The following is a 22,717-nucleotide window of genomic DNA, read 5'->3' as shown; positions in this document are numbered from 1 at the left end:
ATTTATATTGCCTCCCCCTCTATAATGTAAATTCACTGTGGGCAGGGAATGTGGACACGGAATCGCAGGCCCGCCAGGATGGCTGAGATATTGTCGAGGCTGGTTGGCCCAAGGAACAGACATCAGTGGAAAAAAGCTCACTGAACACGCGGTCTAAGGCGGGTTGTTAATCTGACCCTTGGATGGACTCAAAAGAGAAGCAGTGTGGCTCAGTGCATAGAGCAGGGGCCCGGGGGTCAGAAGGTCCGGGTTCTAATCCCGTCTCCGCCACACGTCTGCTGTGTGACCTCGGGCAAGTCACTTCATTTCTCTGCAGCTCAGCGACCGCATCTGCAGAACGGGGACTAAGAGGGTGAGCCCCACTTGGGCCCGGGACTGATTCACTTGTATCTATCCCAGTGCTCAGAACGGTGCTTGGCGGAGAGTAAGCGCTTAACTATGTGCAAAGCACTGTTCTAAGCGCTGGGGGGGCTACAAGGTGATCGGGTTGTCCCACTTGGGGCTCACAGTCTTCATCCCCGTTTTACAGATGAGGGAACTGAGGCACAGAGAAGTTAAGTGGCTTGCCCAAGGTCACACAGCTGACAAGTGGCAGAGCCGGGATTACACCCGTATATATGTATATCGCCTGTATATATGTATGTACATATTTATTCCTCTATTTATTTTACCTGTACACATCTATTCTATTTATTTTATTTTGTTAGTATGTTTGGTTTTGTTCTCTGTCTCCCCCTTTTAGACTGTGAGCCCTCTGCTGGGTAGGGACTGTCTCTATATGTTGCCAACTTGTACTTCCCAAGCGCTTAGTACAGTGCTCTGCACACAGTAAGCGCTCAATAAATACGATTGATTGATTGATTGATTAACGAGTACCATCATTTTTATGATCATCATCTCCGGCTACGCAAGAGACCGATCGGCTGTCACGGGTACCGGAAATCTCGCTTCTGCTCCCCATTTACCCATCACTTCGGAACTGCCTGGCAAATATGGGGTCCCCCGAAACGGGAGACAAAAAGGACGCAGGGAAGCCTCTCGGATGGGTCGGTCCTTTGATGGAACCAAACGGCCTTTGATTTACGTGTGCCCGACAGCCACGGGGCACGCATTGGCTCTCGCCAAGTCTTTGTCAAGACGGGCTTCACCCCTAAAGCCTTTGCGACGTAGTCAAAGATCTAGTAGATAACTTGGCAGGCCCATACCTTCTGTAGGACATCCAGCGCCGTAAGCACCGCTTCCTGCAGACTTGTCAGGACCGCTTCCGTGTAGGACGGCAGGATGAAGGGGGAGGCGTCGGAACTGATGGGGACCGAGATGGCCCCGTGTAATATGACCCCCAGCTTCTGCAGGTCGTCCATGCTGAAGCCGGGCTTTATGTGATGGTACAGAGCCGGAAATATCTGAATTAAAGCCGTGAGGAACGGCTGGCTGGGAATGAAGGTTAACTTATCGCACGTGACGGGCGGCTGGGTACTCTCGGATCCGATCCGGCACCAGGCGTTCCAGGCGGCCCACCAGAGGTTCAGATCTTCGATCTCGTCGGGCACCGGAGGTTGCTCGGACCCGTTGTACCGCCCGAGTCGGTCGCTGACGGAATCCGTTCTGGGATACGGCCTGCTCAGGGCCCCGGGCGCGGGCAGGGGTCCAACGAGGACCGGGGCGGCGACCGGGACGGCGCCCGCGATGGCTGCGGGGGGCGTGTCCGGCTTCTCCGGGTCCCTGACCGGGGACACGATCTGCAAGATTTCCTGGAAGCTTTTCAGAGCCGCCAGGGACACCTCGTTGTTCTTGCTCAGGGCGGCCGACTGGATGTGGTCGAGGAGGACGTCCCAGGCTTTCGGGAAATCACCTACATTGGAGAAGGAGGAACGGGCTTAGACAATCAATCAATCAATCGATCAATCGTATTTATTGAGCACTTACTGTGTGCAGAGCACTGTACTAAGCGCTTGGGAAGTACAAGTCGGCAACTCATAGAGACAGTCCCTACCCAACAGCGGGCTCACAGTCTAGAAGGGGGAGACAGACAACAAAACCAAGCATACTAACAAAATAAAATAAATAGAATAGATATGTACAAGTAAGATAAATAGATAGAATAAATAAATAGAATAGATAGATAAATAAATAGAGAAGCAGCGTGGCTCAGTGGAAAGAGCACGGGCTGCGGAGTCAGAGGTCATGGGTTCAAACCTCGGCTCCGCCAGTTGTCAGCTGTGTGACTTTGGGCAACTTGTACTTCTTAAGCGCTTAGTACAGTGCTCTGCACACAGAAAGCGCTCAATAAATACGATGGAATGAATGAAGTCATTTCACTTCTCTGGGCCTCAGTTACCTCATCTGTAAAATGGGGATTAAGGCTGTGAGCCCCTCGTGGGACAACCTGATCACCTTGTAACCTTCCCAGAGTTTAGAACAGTGCTTTGCCGCACTCAATAAATACGATGGAATGAATGAAGTCATTTCACTTCTCTGGGCCTCAGTTACCTCACCTGTAAAATGGGGATGAAGGCTGTGAGCCCCTCGTGGGACAACCCGATCACCTTGTAACCTCCCCAGCGCTTAGAACAGTGCTTTGCACATAGTAAGCGCTTAATAAATGCCATCGTTATTATTATTTCAGCTTCGAGGGGGTCTCTGTGGCACGGGGAAGGGGGAGTCCCCCCACGACCGACACACTCATAAGTTTATAATATGGGAAAGCAAATTTACCCACACGGTGACATCAGAGACAGAGAAACAGGCCTGCTGTCAAGGGACAGAATGGTAAAACAAAAAATATCACCAATTCCTAGACAGGGCTAATCGTTGCCCCACGGCTAGCGGGGCGGGGATCTCGGGTAGCTCCGAGGCCTCAGTCAACTGGATCGCCACCCCGAAACACCCACCTGTGGGAACGGCAGCCCTGCTCCTTGGAAGAATAGGAGGCTGGGGAAGGAGAAGGGCAGCCCATTTACCACCGGATTGCCGGGAGTGTTGGGAGAGTGGACGCCAGCCACGACTACGCCCAGGTTGGCGAGAAGAAATACACACCAAAGACGTGGGTGGTCATGAAAACACAACTTGGGCGGCTTCATGTAGTTGACAAGTTGGACTTGGTTCCCGCAACGGCAGCACAATTATATCAATTGGTCTCCAGATTTAATATTAGACACGGGAGCTAATGCAACATCATTGTGGGCAGGGAATATGTCTGTTATATTCTTATACTGTACTCTCCCAAACACTTGGTACAGTGCTCTGCACACGGTAAACACTCAATAAATAGGAGTAACTGAGAGGGGCTGTGCCTACACTTTCTGATCATGCTTGAAAATCTGAACCTTAACCTGTGAGTACCAAACGGACACAGGAGATGCACAAAGACCCCACGGTTACGGCCCTGAAATGCAATTCGTGGCCGAGAATCTAAGAAGTGAATCAGCTTATGATTAATAAATACACCAAGTCCCTGGAAACTCTTCACACTGTCACTTCGATCGCGCGCTGCTGCCGCTGAGCCCCAGGGTTGACCGGGAACAGGGGAAGCTGACATCTTATTTCTGTTTTATATTTTTGAAAGGCTCTACCCAGAGGCTGCAATAAGTATCTGCGGGTGTTGAAGATTCTCGCCACTCCAGCTAGCGTGAGTACCCAGGTCTCGGCCCACTGTTTCTCGGCTGTATCCCGGGAGTGGTGGATGAGGATATTGCCACCTCCCGACTCGATCTTCTCTTTGTCGGCTGTAGTCGAAGACTCTCGGACTCGGTCTAGTAGATGAAAGAGAACCTGCAGCAGCCGGGAAGAAGACACGCACGGAATTTGAAATTAAAGACTGTCGCGGATATCTGACATCACCGTGGAAATGCCCCCAGAGAAGAAGGAGCTGTTGCCCTCCTTTCAGAGTCTCAACAATATCATTTTTTTAAAATGGTATTTCTTAAGTGTTTACTACGTGCCAGATACCGTACTAAGTGCTGGGGTAGGTGCTGTATTCATCCCAGCGCTTAGTACAGTGTCTTGCACAGAGTAAGCACTTAAACACCATTATTATTGTTATAATTATTATTACAAGATAATCAGGTTGGGGACAGATCATTTGCCACAGCGGGCTCACAGTATTACTTCCCATTTTACAGAGGAGGTCTCTGAGGCACAGGGAAGTGAAATGATTTGCCCACGGTCATAAAGTAGACACGTGGCGGAGCCTGGATTAGAACACAGATCCTTCTGACTCCGAGGCCTGTAATTTTTCTGATCTCCCAGATTCCAGGATAGGCACCGTAAATTTCATCCATCCGGATTAAGTGAACTAAAGAGACATCTAGAAGGAATAATGATTTCTTCCGGACAAAAACAGTTTTCCCTCGGTAACTCTCTCAGGCTTTTTTGGGGAAGGAGGATGGGGGAGAGAACATGAAATCAAAGCCAATGAGTTAGGACTGCTTTGGGGTACTGCACATATTACCCTCGTGCCAATTTCGGTTTCGCAGTTTGCGGTGGGGGAGAGGAAATTTTGAAAATTACGAGTTCTACGATGCTAAAAACACACAACTCCGGTCGAGGGGAACTACAGGTCCAAACCAGCGTGGCTTAGTGGAAAGAGCCCGGGCTCGGGAGGCAGAGGTAATGGGCTCTAATCCCGGCTCCGCCACTTTTCGGCTGTGCGACTTTGGGCAAGTCACTTCTCTGTGCCTCAGTTACCTCAACTGTAAAACGGGGATGAAGACCGTGAGCCCCACGTGGGACGACCTGATTACCCTGTATCTTCCCCCAGCTTGGCACATTCATTCGATCGTGTTTACTGAGCGCTTACTGTGTGCAGAGCACTGTATTAAGCGCTTGGGAAGTACAAGTTGGCAACATAGAGAGATGGTCCCTACCCAGCAACGGGCTCACGGTCTAGAAGACATAGTGAGTGCTTACCAAATACCATTATCATTATTATTACCTTCCAAATGACAGTGTGCCACGTTGAATGCTGCAGTAAAGTTCCATGGGCACCGATGGTAGAAAACAGAGTCTGTCCCGCGCTCTTTCTGACGGCAGGCCGTGGGTCCACACACAGCTCGCCCAGTTTGGCGTAGAGACATAACCACAGGCAGTCGAACGGAGGTGCTGGGTGGAAGGGGCGGTTTAACACGATTCCCTTCTCTTCCGCCTGCTTTTGCTGGGCTGCCTCTTCCTTGTTCAGCTCCTTTTCAATAGTCTCACCTCTTTGGAAGAAATAATCAGAAATGTTCCACTAGGGGATTAAACAGAAGAAGAGAATTCACTTAATTTACCGACCAAATAAACTACATATGAAGCACATAACCCGACCGTGCCTTTCGATACGGCGTTAAATTATTTCTGAAATCTTTATCGGTCCCCTAACAGGACACAAGAGATGGCCCCGAAGACAGTGGCACCGGTTAATTATTTTCCGCTGACAGACGTACGTCGTCGTACGTACCGGCTGAATGTGAAAACCATTTCATTAGACTGCCACAATGTAGCTCTGATTTCAACAGATATTTGCTAAAGGATGTCCTCATGCTAATATTGTGATTTGCAGAGGATAATTGCACACAACTTTATTACGGCATATAGTGTCACTTGTTTCTTAACCGAAACAGAGTATTTGAGTTAGAGAAAGTATTAAAAATTACAGATGGAAAAAAAGTCATCAGTTTGGCCACACTTCAAGGACAAATTATCCAAGTTTTCTTGGAAAAAAATTACACAGACTCCACAACCGGGGCTAAATCCAATTACTGCGCCTAAGGACAAGCAAAAAGGTGCTTCCGTAGACTGAAACTCTGAATACAATTCTTCCAAATCACAGCGCTGTATGCTACAGATGCTTCGTCCAGGGCTGTGTACGTGGTAAGTGCTCAGCAAATACTAATGATTGACTGATTACTGGAATTGCAAGCTATTCAAACAAGCCTCAAATTCAAAGCTATGCTAGCTTGGTGGCTCCGCTGACTTCGGACTACCTCCATGTGTCACCGGCTTTTCAGACAACGATTTCCCAACTAAAAGAGGAGAATCAAAGGCGGCCCGCTCCTCACCAATAAGCCTATAGAGGTTAGGCTGATATTAAGTTCCTGATTATGAAGGCCGAAGCTTCCGGCAACGTCCACCACGATCTGCAGGCAAGTGCAAGGCACTGTCGGGAGAAAGTCCGTCACGACCAGCTGAAGACACTGGAAAGCGGGCCGAATTAAGGATTCGCTGGAGATAGGAAACAGAAGCTTTTTAGAAGCAGATATTCTTTTGCACGTGGCTGCACGCTTCTCTGATAACGGCACCGACTGCAATGTAATCTTTTCAAGGGATGGGACAGAGGCACGATGAGCTGAAGGGAACCAGGTATAGTTTCTCTAAGAGAGTTTGTTTGAAATTGCTGCGAGACAGACAGCGCTTTAAACGAATGTTGCCAAAGATGCTTCAAAAATGGCTATTTAACTCGGCCACTGCGAACTGTAGCCAGACCAGAAGACGAGGCTGTTAGAAAATAGTGATAATGATAATAATGGTATTTGCGAAGTGCTTGCTATGTGTCAGACACTGTTCTAAGCGCTGGGGTAAGTACAAGATAATCGGGTTGGACACAGTCCCCGTCCCCCATGGGGCTCACAGTCTTAATCCCCGTTTTACAGATGAGGGAACTGAGGCCCAGAGAAGTGAAGGGACTTGCCCAAGGTCCCACAGCAGACAAGTGGCAGAGCTAGGATTAGAACCCATGACCTTCTGAGTCCGAGGCCCGTGCTTTCTCAGTGCTCTGCACTGAGCACTTAGTACAGTGCTCTGCACATAGTAAGCGCTCAATAAATATGATTGATTGATTGATTGATTTCTCTACTAGGCCATACTGCTTCTGGCCTAGTACACACAAGTATACTCCTTTCTGCCATTCACGTGCCCTTCTGTTACATGCCTTTCTAAACCACAATGGCAGAATTAGGAAACGTTCTTCCAATAGCATAAAACCTGCCGAGACAGGCCATGATGCCGTGATGGAGCTGATGGCATTCATTCATTCATCCAATCGTATTTATTGAGCGCTTACTGTGTGCAGAGCACTGTAATAAGCGCTTGGGAAATACAAGCATGCAAATGTGTATGTGTGTGTGGTGCCAGACATGTTAGTCTGACCTAAGCTTTACTTAGCATGGGGTTCTGCCGAAATGTCACCCCCACTTTAGAGAACTGAGCATAGGTGATGTGCTCCCTGCCCATGGAAAGCTTACAATCTAATGGGGAAAAAAAAAAAATAAAATAAATAAAAACAATAATGGCATTTGTTAAGCACTTACTATGTGCAAAGCACTGTTCTAAGCACTGGGGGGATACAAGATGATCAAGTTGTCCCATGTAGGGCTCACAGTCTTAATCCCCATTTTACAGATGAGGAAACTGAGGCTCAGAGAAGTTAAGTGAGTTGCCCAAGGTCACACAGCTGACCTCCTCCAGAAGGCCTTCCCAGACTGAGCCCCCTCCTTCCTCTCCCCCTCATCCCCCTCTCCATCCCCCCATCTTACCTCCTTCCCTTCCCCACAGCACCTGTATATATGTATATATGTTTGTACATATTTATTACTCTATTTATTTTACTTGTACATATCTATTCTATTTATTTTATTTTGTTAATATGTTTGGTTTTGTTCTCTGTCTCCCCCTTCTAGACTGTGAGCCCACTGTTGGGTAGGGACAGTCTCTATATGTTGCCGATTTGTACTTTCCAAGCGCTTAGTACAGTGCTCTGCACCCAGTAAGCGCTCAATAAATACGATTGATCGATTGATTGATCGGCAGAGCAGGGATTTGAACCCATGACCTCTGAATCCAAAGCCCGGGCTTTTCCCACTGAGCCACGCTGCTTCTCCTAAGACACACACGCATAAATCGATGGCTGTACAGCTGGCACATGATGGCAAACACAAGAGGGGTTAAGTGAAAATACCCATTGACAAATGGTGGTTGAGGGATCAAAGGGCGGGGAGGATGGTAGAGAAGAACGGAAGAAGATGGAAAATAGCATAGCCTCATGCCTGGGAGGCAGAAAATCCAATCTCCATCACTTGTCCACTCTGTGACCTTGGGCAAGTCGCTTCACTTCTCTGTGCCTCAGTTACTTCACCTGCAAAATGGGGACTAAGACTGTGAGCCCCATGTGTTCCAAACCTTTCTGAAGGCACATCTCCTGTTGTGCCTTCATCTAAAGCATCTTTTAGACTGTGAGCCCACTGTTGGGTAGGGACTGTCTCTATATGTTGCCAGTTTGTACTTCCCAAGCGCTTAGTACAGTGCTCTGCACATAGTAAGCGCTCAATAAATACGATTGATGATCTCCAGACCAGGCTCCCCCATTCCTCATCTCCCTCTCCCTTCTGTGTCACCCTGACCCGCTCCCTTTGTTCTTTCCGCTTTCCCAGCCCCGTGGCATTTATGAACAAATCTGTAATTTATCTGCATTGATGTCTGTCTCCCCACTCTAGACTGTAGCTCACTGTGGGCAGGGAACGTCTCTGCTTACTCTTGTATTTCCTTTTCCCAAGCGCTTAGTACAGTGCTCTGCACACAATAAGCGCTCAATAAAAACGACTGAATGAACGTGGGACATGGACTGTGTCCAACTTGATTGCTTTGTATCTACCCCAGTACTTAGAACAGTGCTTGGCACATGGTAAGCACTTAATAAATCCCCCCCCGAAAAATTCACTACGTGAGAAAGGGTACAAGTTTTCTCTCCAGTGCTGGTTCCCAAAATGGCTGTCCATCCTCCCTCTCAGGGTCAAGAAAATTCTGCTGCCACAAGATTAAAGCTTGGCCCCATGAGAAGGGGAAGGTAGGTCAGGGTAGAGGGTGGCCCCGTAATATACATTAGATTGTCAGAGTCATTCTAGAAGTTACCCACTTCCTAATACTATTAGAATGGTGTATATATATATATATATATATATATATATATATATATATATATATATATATATATATATAAAATAGACTTTTATAACTAGACTTGGAAGGCACATAAAGAAAAATAAAACAGGCAACCCTTAAAAACATACGACACGCTTACATACACACAAAATACATACAACAGAGAATCGATCAATTGCATTTATTGAGCGCTTACTGTGTGCAGAGCACTGTACTAAGCGCTTGGGAAGTACAAGTTGGCAACATATAGAGACGGTCCCTACCCAACAGTGGGCTCACAGTCTAAAACGTCCACTGAGCCACTCTGTACTCTATCCACTAGGCAATGCTGCTTCTCTTCTAGACTGTGAGCCCACTGTTGGGTAGGGACCGTCTCTATATGTTGCCAACTTGTACTTCCCAAGCGCTTAGTACAGTGCTCTGCACACAGTAAATGCTCAATAAATACGATTGATGATGATGATGGAAAAAGCCTGGGCTTTGGAGTCAGAGGTCATGGGTGCAAATCCCGGCTCCACCAATTGTCAGCTGTGTGACTTTGGGCAAGTCATTTAACTTCTCTGTGCCTGTTACCTCATCTGTAAAATGGGGATTAAGACTGTGAGCCCCCCGTGGGACAACGTGACCACCTTGTAACCTCCCCAGCGCTTAGAACAGTGCTTCACATATAGTAAGTGCTTAATAAATGCCATCTTCTAGACTGTGAGCCTGCCGCTGGGTAGGGACCGTCTCTATATGTTGCCAACTTGTACTTCCCAAGCGCTTAGTACAGTGCTCTGCACACAGTAAGCGCTCCATAAATACGATTGAATCATTATTATTATTACAGGCCTCCAAATCAGAAGGACCTGGGTTCCAATCCTGGCTCTGCCACTTGATTGCTGGGTCACCTTGGGCAAGTCACTTTGCTTTTCTGTGCCTCAGTTCCCTCATCTGTCAAATGGGGATTAAGATTTTGAGCCCCATGTGGGACAGGGATTGGGTCCACCCTCATTATCTTGTATCTACCCCAGCGCTTAGTACAGTGCCTGGCACATAGTAAACATCTGACAAATATCATTAACGCAACAACAACTGGAAGTTTTTCCCTTTCTGAAGTATCTGAAGTGCTAAATTCTCCCTTCGGCCTCTCATTTATTCTTTTGTGGGGGGGGGGGGGCGGGGGGAAGGGGGTAATCTCAGGGTCTTAAATCTTTCACATTCCTTTGGAGAATGTGACACAGATGGAGCGCCCAGTGATTTCCTTAAGCAAATTGCTTCCACCAGTCCAAAAGTTAATCAATCAATCAATCAATCGTATTTATTGAGCGCTTACTGTGTGCAGAGCACTGTACTAAGCGCTTGGGAAGTGCAAGTTGGCAACACATAGAGACAGTCCCTACCCAATAGCAGGCTCACAGTCTAAAAGGGGGGCTCACAGTCTAAAAGGGGGGCTCACACTGAAGCCCTGAGAAGTGAAGTGACTTGCCCAAGGTCACACGGCAGGCACGTGGATTAGAACCCAGGTCCTTCCGACTCTCAGGCACGGGCTCTACCAGCTAAGCCACGCTGCTTCTCAATTAATGTGTTGACTGTAAGCTCGTTGTGGGCAGGGAATGGGTCTGTTTATTGTTGTATGGTACTCTCCCAAGTTAAGAGGTCATTATGGAAATTGGGCAGGGTTCTGCTCTCTTGGAGGACTTTTTTTTTGGGGTGGGGGGGATCAGAGAGTAAAGCGCTCCCCAAATACTCACCCTTGATCGTTTCTGATGGCTCCCATGACCCCAAGCACTAAGGGCCAGCCGGGGCCAAGGCTGTCTCCCTGACTCTGCAGAATCTGCAGGACGCATTCCAGCTGCTTCAGGCGGATATCCGGATGGTTGATATTCGACATCTCCTTCAACGGATTTAATAAAAGCAACTGCAACCGCTGCAAGGAAGGGAACCCATTATGGAAAGAAGCAGCTAACAGGAGATACTACGCTTTTATGCATAGTTACAACCTAAAACTTACGCTACAAATGAAAGCTTTACCCTGTATATATGTATATGTTTGTACATATTTATTACTCTATTTACTTTACTTGTACATATCTATTCTATTTATTTTATTTTGTTAGTATGTTTGGTTTTGTTCTCTGTCTCCCCCTTTTAGACTGTGAGCCCACTGTTGGGTAGGGACTGTCTCTATATGTTGCCAATTTGTACTTCCCAAGCGCTTAGTACAGTGCTCTGCACACAGTAAGCGCTCAATAAATACGACTGATGATGATGATGATGATGATCTGTTGTCTGTCACCAAACTGGTCCATTATGAAGTTGTAAATAACGTACTTTCAAAAAACATATTGGTTTTTTTTTTAAAAAAACCTCTCCCTTATTTACCTCTTTCTCTGATGAAAATCTCCTCGTATTCACTTATTCAATATAGTGACCATTTTACCAATGCAAACCTGTGATGCAAAAACACTGTCATTCGACAGTATTTTGGAGCATTTGCTAGAGTACGATCAAATTAGAAGGCATGATAATAATAATAGTTACAATATTTCATTCAGTTGTATTCAATCGTATTTATTGAGTGCTTACTTGTTAAGCACTTAGTACGTGCCAAACACTGTCCTAAGCACTGCACTGTTCTAAGCGTGGACCTCAAGCAGGTCAAAATCTACTGAGGTAGACAAGCACTAAAATGAAATACAGTTGGGAGAAAACAGTTGAGGGAAAACCTATATACATAAGGGCAAATGGGGATTGGGGGGGAGTGTGCATGTGGGATACCAAGGTAGTAATAATAATAATGATAATGATGGCATTTATTAAGCGCTTACTCTGTGCAAAGCACGGTTCTAAGCGCTGGGGAGGTTACAAGGTGATCAGGTTGTCCCACGGGGGGCTCACAGTCTTCAGCCCCATTTTACAGATGAGGGAACTGAGGCCCAGAGAAGTTAAGTGACTTGCCCAAAGTCACACAGCTGACAATTGGCGGAGCTGGGATTTGAACCCATGACCTCTGACTCCAAAGCCCGGGCTCTTTTCCACTGAGTCACGCACTAAGGCAAGATGGAAGTTCTGAAAGTGGCAGTTGGTGGGGGAAGGGGGAACAGGTTGTCAAGACGAGCGATTTAATTAGGGAAAGCCTACTGAAAGAGATATAATAATAATGATAGCATTTATTAAGCGCTTACTATGTGCAAAGCACTGTTCTAAGCACTGGAAACATGGTTGCTAAGCACTTACTCTATGCGAAGCACTGTTCTAAGCGCTGGGGTAGATACAAGGTGATCATGTTGGCCCACGTCATCCCCCGGGCCTGGAATGCCCCCAATCCCTCTGCCCCTCCGCCAAGCTAGCTCTCTTCCTCCCTTCAAGGCCCTGCTGAAAGCTCACCTCCTCCAGGAGGCCTTCCCAGACTGAGCCCCTTCCTTCCTCTCCCCCTCGTCCCCCTCTCCATCCCCCCATCTTACCTCCTTCCCTTCCCCACAGCACCTGTATATATGTATATATGGTTGTACATATTTATCACTCTATTTATTTATTTATTTATTTATTTATTTATTTATTTTACTTGTACATTTCTATCCTATTTATTTTATTTTGTTGGTATGTTTGGTTCTGTTCTCTGTCTCCCCCTTTTAGACTGTGAGCCCACTGTTGGGTAGGGACTGTCTCTATGTGTTGCCAATTTGTACTTCCCAAGCGCTTAGTACAGTGCTCTGCACATAGTAAGCGCTCAATAAATACAATTGATTGATTGACTGATCAGGTTGTCCCACGTGGAGCTCCCAGTCTTCACCCCCATTTTCCGGATGAGGGACCTGAGGCCCAGCGAGGTGAAGTGACTTGCCCAAAGTCACCCAGCTGACAAGTGGCGGGGCCGGGATTTGAACCCATGACCTCTGACTCCAAAGCCCGGGCTCTTTCCACTGAGCCACGCTGCTTCTCTAATCACGATGATGGTGTTTCAGACTGGACTGTGAACCCGCTGTTGGGTACGGACCGTCTCTATACGTTGCCAACTTGTACTTCTGAAGCGCTTAGTACAGTGCTCTGCACACAGTAAGTGCTCAATAAATACGATTGATTGATTGATTGATTCAGAAGGGTCTGGAAGACGGGAAGAGCAGTGCGCTCTGCACATAGTAGATGCTCAATAAATGCCATCGATCGAATGACTGGTCGCTCAGATACCACCTGGGTCTCTTTGGGCCCAGATGGAAACTTGGGCCTTGGCAGGGACTCAAGATGAGCAAGTTTGGGTGTGCAGTTCAGATAATATTGTGCATTTGTGTGTGTGTGTGTGCACACTGGGCTGGCTGCGGAGAACGGGGATTTGTGGAGTGAGCGCCTGGTTTTTGATGTAGCAACTGGGAGTTGGGCCACCGTGATTCCTATAGCAATTCGTGGAAATCTGGTGAAAGTGTTTTCAGGGACTACAAATTGGGTTTTATCGCTCTTCACCCAGGAAGATGAAGAATAAGACTGTGAGCCCCTTCCTTCCTCTCCCCCTCGTCCCCCTCTCCATCCCCCCATCTTACCTCCTTCCCCTCCCCACAGCACCTGTATATATGTTTGTACATATTTATTACATATCTATTCTATTTATTTTATTTTGTTAGTATGTTTGGTTTTGTTCTCTGTCTCCCCCTTTTAGACTGTGAGCCCACTGTTGGGTAGGAACTGTCTCTATATGTTGCCAATTTGTACTTCCCAAGTGCTTAGTACAGTGCTCTGCACATAGTAAGCGCTCAATAAATATGATGATTGATTGATTGAGCTCATCGTGGGCAGGGATTGTCTCTATTTGTTGCTGAATTGTACTTCTGAAATGATTAATACAGTGCCCTGCCCACAGTGCTCAATAAATACGATACAAGGAATTAATTTGGGAAAGGAGTCATAAGAGAGTCACAGAGTTGATCAAATGGTTCGAAAATACGATCTGACAAGGTTCGGGTACAGGTCTCAAAGGTAAGGCCTCAAATGTGGTTGTGGGTTCTAATCCCGGATCTTCCACTTAGCAACTGTGTGACTTTGGGCAAGTCACTTTGCTGTGCCTCAGGTACCTCATCTGTAAAATGGGGATTAAGTCTGTGAGCCCCACGTGGGACAACTTGATTACCTTGTATGTACTCCAGCGCTTAGAACGGTGCTTGGCACATAGTAAGCAGTTAACAAATGCCATCATCATTATTATTAAGACTGTCTCTTGTACACAGAGAGGTCAGAACCAAGTTGCCCTCCACCACCACTCAGTACAGAACAGGAGGAAAGGCCTTTAAAGGGCCACAAGGCGGAACTGATAGTAGATGCCTAAGGATCGTTCATATCTGGACAGGAAGGATAATAATAATAATAATAATAATAATAATAATAATAATAATAATAATAATAATAATGGCATTTATTAAGCGCTTACTATGTGCAAAGCACTGTTCTAAGTGCTGGGGAGGTTACAAGGTGATCAGGTTGTTCCTCGTGGGGCTCACAGCCTTAATCCCCATTTTACAGATGAGGTAACTGATGGCCCAGAGAAGTTAAGTGACTTGCCCAAAGTCACACAGCTGACAACTGGCAGAGCCGGGATTTGAACCCATGAGCTCTGACTCCAAAGCCCGTGCTCTTTCCACTGAGCCACGCTGCTTGGTCTTCTCATCTACCGGGGACCTCTACCGAGGGACACCGTGAAGTCTGGGCCATGGGTAAAATCACCTACTGTGCTCTATGTCCACGGTTTTCATGATAATGCAGACAGAATGCTACTTTTCCACGGAAGAAAATCAGCATTTGTGTACTCTGCTTTACAACCTTTATCGTTTTTTACTCTCTAAGAGATAGAAAAGAAGGAGCAAAATAGGGTGCGAAAGGACTCGGAATGCCATGGTATATATGGCTTTCGTAGTACACAGCTTAACTTTTCAAGGACTTAAAGTACACTCACGTGACTCTGCCCTGCCTCCAGCCTTCCCCCGACCAAGGTGTGTAGTAAATAATAATAATAATAATAATGGCATTTGTTAAGCGCTTACTATGTGCAGAGCACTGTTCTAAGCGCTGGGGGGGTTTACAAGGTGATCAAGTTGTCCCACGTGGGGCTCACAGTCTTAATCCCCATTTTACAGATGAGGTAACTGAGGCTCAGAGAAGTTAAGTGACTTGCCCAAGATCACCCAGCAGACATGTGGGGGAGTTGGGATTCGAACCCAGACCTCTGACTCCAAAGCCCGTGCTCTTTCCACTGAGCCACGCTGCTCCTCCTAAAGGCAGGGGAGGGCCAACAGGCAGAGAGGTGGGTAGGAGCCAGGCTTTTTGTTTTTATGATATTTGTTAAGCACATACTATGGGTCAAGTACTGTTCCAAGCGCTGGGCAGATACCAGACAATTAGGTTGGACACAATCCACACTGAGTGGCTCAGGGGAAAGAGCCTGGGCTTTGGAGTCAGAGGTCATGGGTTCAAATCCCAGCTCCACCAACTGTCAGCTGTGTGCCTTTGGGCAAGTCATTTCACTTCTCTGGGCCTCAGTTACCTCATCTGTAAAAAGGGGATTAAAACTGTGAGCCCGCCCCGTGGGACAACCTGATCACCTTGTAGCCTCCCCAGCACTTAGAACAGTGCTTTGCACATAGTAAGCGCTTAACAAATACCATCATTATTATTATTATTATTATTGAGCTCACAGTCAACGTCTGCAAGAGGAAGATTCAATTCCCATTTTACAGATGAGGTAACTGGAGCACAGAAAAGTGAAGCGACTTGCCCAAGGTCCCACAGAAGACAAGGGGCAGAGCCAAGATGAGATGCCAGCTCCTCTGACTCCTCAGCCTGTGCTCCTTCCTCTAGGCCCCTCTAGACTGCAAGCTCTTTGTGGGCAGGGAATGTGCTTGTTTCTTATTCTACTGTATTCTCCCGAGCTTAGTACAGTGCCCTGCACACAGTAAGCACACAATAAATACGACAAACTGACTGAATAAGCCTAACTGCTTCTCAGAAGCCAAACCATGGCAGGTCTGTTCATCCCTGATGAACAACAATGCTAGGTTAGCCTTCCAGTGAGGGAAGCGCTTAGTACAGTGCTCTGCACACAGTAAGCGCTCAATAAATACGATTGATTGATTGATTGAAAGGGGCCGCTACTTAGTGCCATTTCATTCAATCGTATTTACTGAGCGCTTAACACGGGCCTTCCCTTTGGGCTCAGGCGGTGGAAACTTTAGGTAGCAAAAAAGGCTTCTGGAACCAAAGTTCATTTTACAGCCTTGGCAATATTCTTCCATGAAAGATAAAGGCTTCTTCCCCATATTACCTGGTTTTGTGAGAGTGGAGGATCATGATTAAATGCTAATCCTGCTTTGATAAGTGAGGTTAAAGCTTCCGCTCCCCATTCTCTCATTCGAGAGTTTGGATGCTGGCAGACCTGAAGAAAAAGAATATACTATTCAACACAATTTATGAATTAGTTGAAAAGATACATATATGGATTTCCATACCTCTTTCCTTTATTTTATTTTTGTGAAAGACCTCAATTCCCTTCAGCAGAAAAAAAACAAATATCAGGGATTACCTGTCTTCGTTAAAGCTATCCTTAATAGAAAATAAAGGAAATATATCCACAGGTAAACTTACCTTCTGAATAAAGGGGCAAGAGGAAAGCAGTAGAGAGAGACAAAAGGAATAAAGATGAAAACTAAGAAAACATTCACTTCTGAAAGCATCTTTTTTAAGACTACCCAATTAGACGGAACATAACCAAAACTCACTGATATAAGACTGAGAAAGGCACTCTAGTCTCATGTTGAAATTCAGTGTTAGAGTAAAAACGTGATTATTCATTTATGATTATTCTTTTAGACTGTGAGCCCACCTTTTAGACTGTGAGCCCACTATTGGGTCGGGACTGTCTCTATATGTTGCCAATTTGTACTTCCCAAGCGCTTAGTACAGTGCTCTGCACACAGTAAGCGCTCAATAAATACGATTGATGATGATTATTCATAATACAATGCAAAAAGTGCTAAGTGCACTGAGTGTTTCACTGTATGCAGAGCACTGTAGAAGTAGTAATAGCATTACCTGGGTGCTTACTGTGTGCAGAGCACTGTACTAAGTGCTGGGAAAGAATACCAAAGTGGGAATTAAAAGCAATCCCTGGCCCTTGGGGCTCACAATCTAAAACATGACAATAATAGTAATAATTGTGGTATTTGTTAAGCACTTGCTATGTGCCAAAAACTTGTCTTCTGTGTGACCATGGGCAAATTGCTTCACTTTTTTGTGTCTCAGTTACCCCACCTGAAAAATAGGGATTAAGACTGTGAGTCCCAGAGTGAAAGGGATTAAGTCCAAGTTGATTACTCTGCATCTATTCTATTTATTTTATTTTGTTAGTATGTTTGGTTTTGTTCTCTGTCTCCCCCTTTTAGACTGTGAGCCCACTGTTGGGTAGGGACTGTCTCTATATGTTGCCAATTTGTACTTCCCAAGCGCTTAGTACAGTGCTCTGCACATAGTAAGCGCTCAGTAAATACGATTGATAATGATGATGATCTACCCAGCACTTAGTATAGTGCCTGGCATATAGTAGGTGCTTAACAAAAATCATTAAAAAAAAAAGCACGACAAAGCTGTGATAGATACAACATAACCAAAATGGACACAGCCTCCATCCCATATGTGATTCTAGACCGTGAGCCTGTTGTGGGCAGGGATTGCCTCTATTTGTTGTTGAACTGTATTTTCCAAGCGCTTAGTACAGTGCTCTGCACACAGTAAGCGCTCAGTAAATACGACTGAGCTGAATGAATGAATGACTATGGGTCTCACAACCAAAAGGGGAGGGAGAACACACGTTATACTCTAGTACTCTCTCAAGAGCTGTACTAAGCGCCTGAAAGAGTACAATACAACAGAGTTATATATATCTATCTATATATATAGATAGATATATGATATGTAGACATGTTCCCTGTAAAGGAGGAGCTTACAGTCTAGGGGAGAGACAAACATTAAAATAAAGTAAATCAATCAATCGTATTTATTGAGCGCTTACTATGTGCAGAGCACTGTACTAAGCGCTTACATGTACATAAGTGCTGTGGGGCTGAGGGGAAAATGAATTAAGTGTTAAAAGGGATGATGAGACGGATGGGCAAGCGCACTGGCAGTCCTTGAGGAGTTGGGAGATGTGGACCGAGTGGTTTTTATGAAAAATGATAAAGCAGAGAGAAGTATGGACTGGAGTGGGGAGAGACAGGATGCTGGGAGGTCAGCAAGGAGGCTGATGCAGTAAATCAAGGCAGGGTAGGAAAACTGCTTGGAAGAGGGTAGTAGCAGTTTGGATGAGAAAGGAAGGGCAGATTCTAGAGATGTTGCGAAGGTCGGACAGACGGTTTGGAGGCAGAATGAACATGCGAGTTAAATGAGAGAGATGAGTCGAGAATGATGTCAAGGTTACGGACTTGTGAGACGGGGAGGATGTTGGGGCTGTCTACACTGTTAAGTGCTTACTACGTGCCAGGCACTGTATTATGCACTGGGTAGATATAGGATAATCAGGTTGGACGTAGTCCCTGTCCCAAATGGGGCTCACCATCTTAATCCCTGCTGTGCAGATGGAGTAACTGAGGCGCGGAGAAATGAAGTGACTTGCTCAAGGTCACACAGCAGACAAGTGGCGGAGCCAGAATCAGGCCCTTCTGATTCCCAGGCCCGTGCTCTATCCACTAAGCTAAGCTGCTTCTCTGTAGACTGTAAGCTCTGTGTGGGCAGGGATCACATCTACCGAGTCTGCTGTAGTGCATTTTCCTAAGTGCTTAGTTCGGTTGTTAAGAGCTTACGATATGCACTGGGGTAGCTACAATGAAAGCAGATCAGATACAAGCCCTGTCCAAAACAGGGCTCACTGACTAAGGAGGAAGGAGAAATAGGTATTTTATCCCCATTTTACAGATGAAGAAATTGAGGCACAGAGAAATTAATTGACTTGCCCAGGGTCACACAATAAGCAAGCCAATGGCAAAACCAGGACTACAACACAGGTCCTTGTTCTTTCCACTGGGCCAATGCTGCTTCTCATCCACCCTTTTTAAAAACAGCTCTATTTTAAATTTTCTATTAAAGAGAGGATTAACAGCAGTATTTATTGGGCAGTTACTGTGAACAGTGCTTGACATATAGTGAGCACTTAATAAATACCATTATTATTATTATTATTACTAAGCACTTGAGAGACTACGATATAACAGAATTACTAGATATGTTCCCTCATCACAGTGAGCTTCCATCTAGAGCGGGGAGACAGACGAAATAAGGTGTGGATACGTACATAAGTGCTGTGGAGATGAGGGTGAATATCAAGTGCTTATGGGTTCAAACCCAAGTACAAGGGGGCTGCAGAAGGGAGTGGGAGAAGAAGAAGTGAGGGTCTAGTCGGGGAAGGCCTCTTGGCAGAGACGTGACTTCGATAAGGTTTTGAAAGTGGGAGAGTGATGGTCTGCCAGACATGAAGAGGGAGGGATTTCCAGGCCAGAGGCAGGATGTGGGCAAGGGGTCCGTAGTAAACCAGATGAAATAGAAGTACAGTGAGTAAATAGGCGGCAGAGGGGCGAAGTGAACGTGCTGCATTGTGGTAGGAAATCAGAGACGTAGGTCAGAAGGCAGCAGGGTGGCTGAGTGCTTTAAAGCCAATGGTAGGGAATTTCTGCTTGATGTGGAGGTGGATGGGCAATCACTGGAGGTTCTAGAGTGGGGAAACGTGGACTGAACATTTTTTTAGGAAAACGATCCAAGCAGCAGATTGGGGTATGGACTGGAATGGGGAGAGACAGGAAGCAGAGAGGTCAGCAAAGAGGCTGATACAGCACTCAGGGAGGGATAGAAGTTTTTTAATTAGCACAGTAGCAGTTTGGCTAGAGAGGAAAGGGCAGATCCTAGAAGTGTTGTGAAGGTAGAACCGACAAGACATGGGATCTCTGAATATATGGGTTGAATGGAGAGATAGAAGTTTTTTTATTAGCACGGTAGCCATTTGGATAGAGAGGAAAGGGCAGATCCTAGAAGTGTTGTGAAGGTAGAACCGACAAGACATGGAATCCCTGAATATATGGGTTGAATGAGAGATGAGTTGAGGACAATGCCATGACTATGGATTTTTGAGGCAGGGAGGATTGTGGTACTGTCTACAGTCATGGGGAAAATAAGTTTTGAGTGGGAAGATGAGTTCACAAAGGGCATAGCGAGGAATCTCACAATGAAATAAACTTCTGGTTGTACTAATTTTATCATAGTTTTACTGTAAGTTTTCATATTTTCCTTACTTTATCAAATATTTCCTTGGATATCTATTTATAAAACTGTGTTTCTTCATGTAATTCATACGGCGTGAAATGTATACAAATGTTGCTTGCCTCTTAGAAAAAATAATTCTGGCCTGCATTACAGAGTGTGAAACAATTAATGGTATTTACTGAGTGCTTACTGTGTGAAGAGCATGGTACTAAGTGCATGGTAGAGTACAATACAATAGAACAATGGTAGACACAATCCCTGTGCTCAAGGAGCTTACAATCTAGCCAAATGGTACACGGTGAAATTGTTCTGTTTCTTGAAATATATCAAAACACCAAGATTTTCCCACTAATTAATAAAAGGGTTGCTTTCTACCTTATACCACAGTACTGGGAAAATACTTTTGGAGTGGATTTAAATGGCACTTTTAAGTATGCTGAAAAAAAACTGCAGCTGTTCCTACCAAGAACTTGAAGATCTGTGCTCTGGATATGCCACTGAAATACCCTTTGAAAACAGGGCAGAATCAGTGAACTGTAGGAACTTGAGCCCAATGTTGGGTAGGGACTGCCTCTATATGTTGCCAATTTGTACTTCCCAAGCGCTTAGTACAGTGCTCTGCACATAGTAAGCGCTCAATAAATACGATTGATGATGATGATGGAGTAAACCTCTGGGCAGAATTTTGCTACAAAACGTGTTCTACTTATCTGCTAAGAGGTCTAAAAAGCACACAGAAAATCCACAGGCATTCTTACGAGGATTACGTGTGAAATGTCTGGTGTCATTCAGCTCCGGCCTTTCGCTCCCTTTCCGAGCCAATACCTGAAGCGTGTTTGGATGGTCCGGGTCTCCCAGATGCGCACCTATGCAACGTGGAACGTGGTCACGAGGGACAAGGCTGGATTTGGAGTTGCGGACTGTAGGTCCCTTACCCCTCTATGGGCCCACCAAAGAGCGCAGGCCTGGTGCTACATCTGAGGCCGCCAGGTCTAGATTGAGAGAGATGCCGCCCCAATTTCTCTCTTGCCCTCCTGTCCCACTGAATGGCGCACCCTAAGCGGGCCTGAAAGCCTTGGTCCACGGGGACTTGGGCAGGAGGGGAGCCTCACCTCCCTGACACCTGGCCCAGTCCCCCCGAATTCCCCCAGTGAGCTATCAGTCCGGCTACTGTCTCCAGCTCTGGCTTACAGGGGGAATCTATTGTGGAAAGGGCCGGCCCCTTGGCCACTACTGTGGGAGACCCCTACTTCTGTCCCCTACACAGACACACAATGACTCTCTCGCCCTTCAAAGCCTCACTGACGACGAAGCTCCTCCAAAGGCCTTCCCTAAGCCCTCCTTTTCCCTTTCCCTTCTGCATCACCCTGACTTGCTCCCTTTATTCATTCCCCCATCCCAGACCCACAGCACTTATGTATCTGTCATTTAGGAATTGTGGTGGTGGGGGCAGGCAGAAGAGCTGTTTGTTGGGCCAGCTCTCCTTTGCCACTACCAATCTTTTGAAATTGATTTTCCTGCAACTCAGACCCTCCTCGGGTGGCAGAGAGACGTTGACTGCTCTCCGGGAGCAGAACTGTGACTTGTAAGATCATTCTGAAATATCTGTGGCAGTGTCGGGCAGTGCTAATCAAATTTTTTGTTAACTGACTGCAATGTAGCCATCCAAATTTCAGATGGTGTTTTCTATTTTTTGTATTCATTTACACCACAGCGTGTTTACACTGGCTTTATGGCTTACCCTTCGGTTCTGATGAACAAGGGTGTGGCAACCTCTTTGAAAAGTGCCTGCTCTGCTTCTGATCGGATGTGATTTTTTTCCTAGCATGGGGGCAGAACCGCACCTGGGGCCTTTAGCAGCACCCCCTCCCAAAAGCAATGACTTGCAGTTGGTGAGACTGATCAGAATCTCTTAATTTTCCCCCTGGCACTTTCAACTGGAGGCACTTTGTACATATTTATTACTCTATTTATTAATGATGTATATATAGCTATAATTCTGTTTATTCTGATGGTACTGACACCTGTCTACCTGTTTTGTTTTGTTGTCTGTCTCCCCCTTCTAGACTGTGAGCCCGCTGTTGGGTAGGGGCCGTCTCTATATGCTGCCAACTTGTACTTCCCAAGCACTTAGTACAGCGCTCTGCACACAGTAAGCACTCAATAAATATGAATGAATGAGTGAATTTATTTACAGTAATGTCTGTCTCCCTCTACAGACTGCAAGCTCATTGTGGGCAGGGCCTATGTCTGTTATACTGTTCTACTGGACTCTCCCAAGTACTTAGTACAGCACTCTGTACACAGTAAGCGCTCAATAAATACGACTGATTGACTGACAAAGCCAACTAAGCTGGAATGCCAGAAACAGGAGCCCTCTTGTCCCACAGCCCAGTCCCATGGCCTAATCCAATCCATCGGTCCATCAACCAATTGTATTTATTGAGCACTTACTGCGTGCCACGCACTGGAAGAATACCATGTGAGTACGCAGATGTAATCCCTGCCCACAAGGAGCTTACAGACTAGGTCCCTGCTC

At 46.1% G+C, this 22,717-nt stretch overlaps 1 protein-coding gene across 2 annotated transcripts in view; it reads right to left on the bottom strand.

Moving 5' to 3' along the window:
• Positions 1–22,717, bottom strand: part of MON2 (MON2 homolog, regulator of endosome-to-Golgi trafficking) — a 182,700-nt gene that overhangs the window by 61,078 nt on the left and 98,905 nt on the right. For both annotated transcript variants that reach the window (XM_038761242.1, XM_038761249.1), the window contains exons 21-26: positions 16,199–16,309; positions 10,647–10,822; positions 6,039–6,201; positions 4,934–5,227; positions 3,573–3,771; positions 1,206–1,852 (exon numbers count right to left, since the gene is read on the bottom strand). In XM_038761242.1, the coding sequence (XP_038617170.1) occupies positions 1,206–1,852; positions 3,573–3,771; positions 4,934–5,227; positions 6,039–6,201; positions 10,647–10,822; positions 16,199–16,309 (1,590 nt within the window). The remainder of the gene's footprint in view (positions 1–1,205; positions 1,853–3,572; positions 3,772–4,933; positions 5,228–6,038; positions 6,202–10,646; positions 10,823–16,198; positions 16,310–22,717) is intronic.

The sequence above is a fragment of the Tachyglossus aculeatus genome, chromosome 2, assembly GCF_015852505.1.
Source record: "Tachyglossus aculeatus isolate mTacAcu1 chromosome 2, mTacAcu1.pri, whole genome shotgun sequence".
Classification (NCBI taxonomy): Eukaryota; Metazoa; Chordata; class Mammalia; order Monotremata; family Tachyglossidae; genus Tachyglossus; species Tachyglossus aculeatus.
The sequence above is the reverse complement of the archived record's forward strand: the minus strand, read 5'-3'. Positions and strand labels throughout refer to the sequence as shown.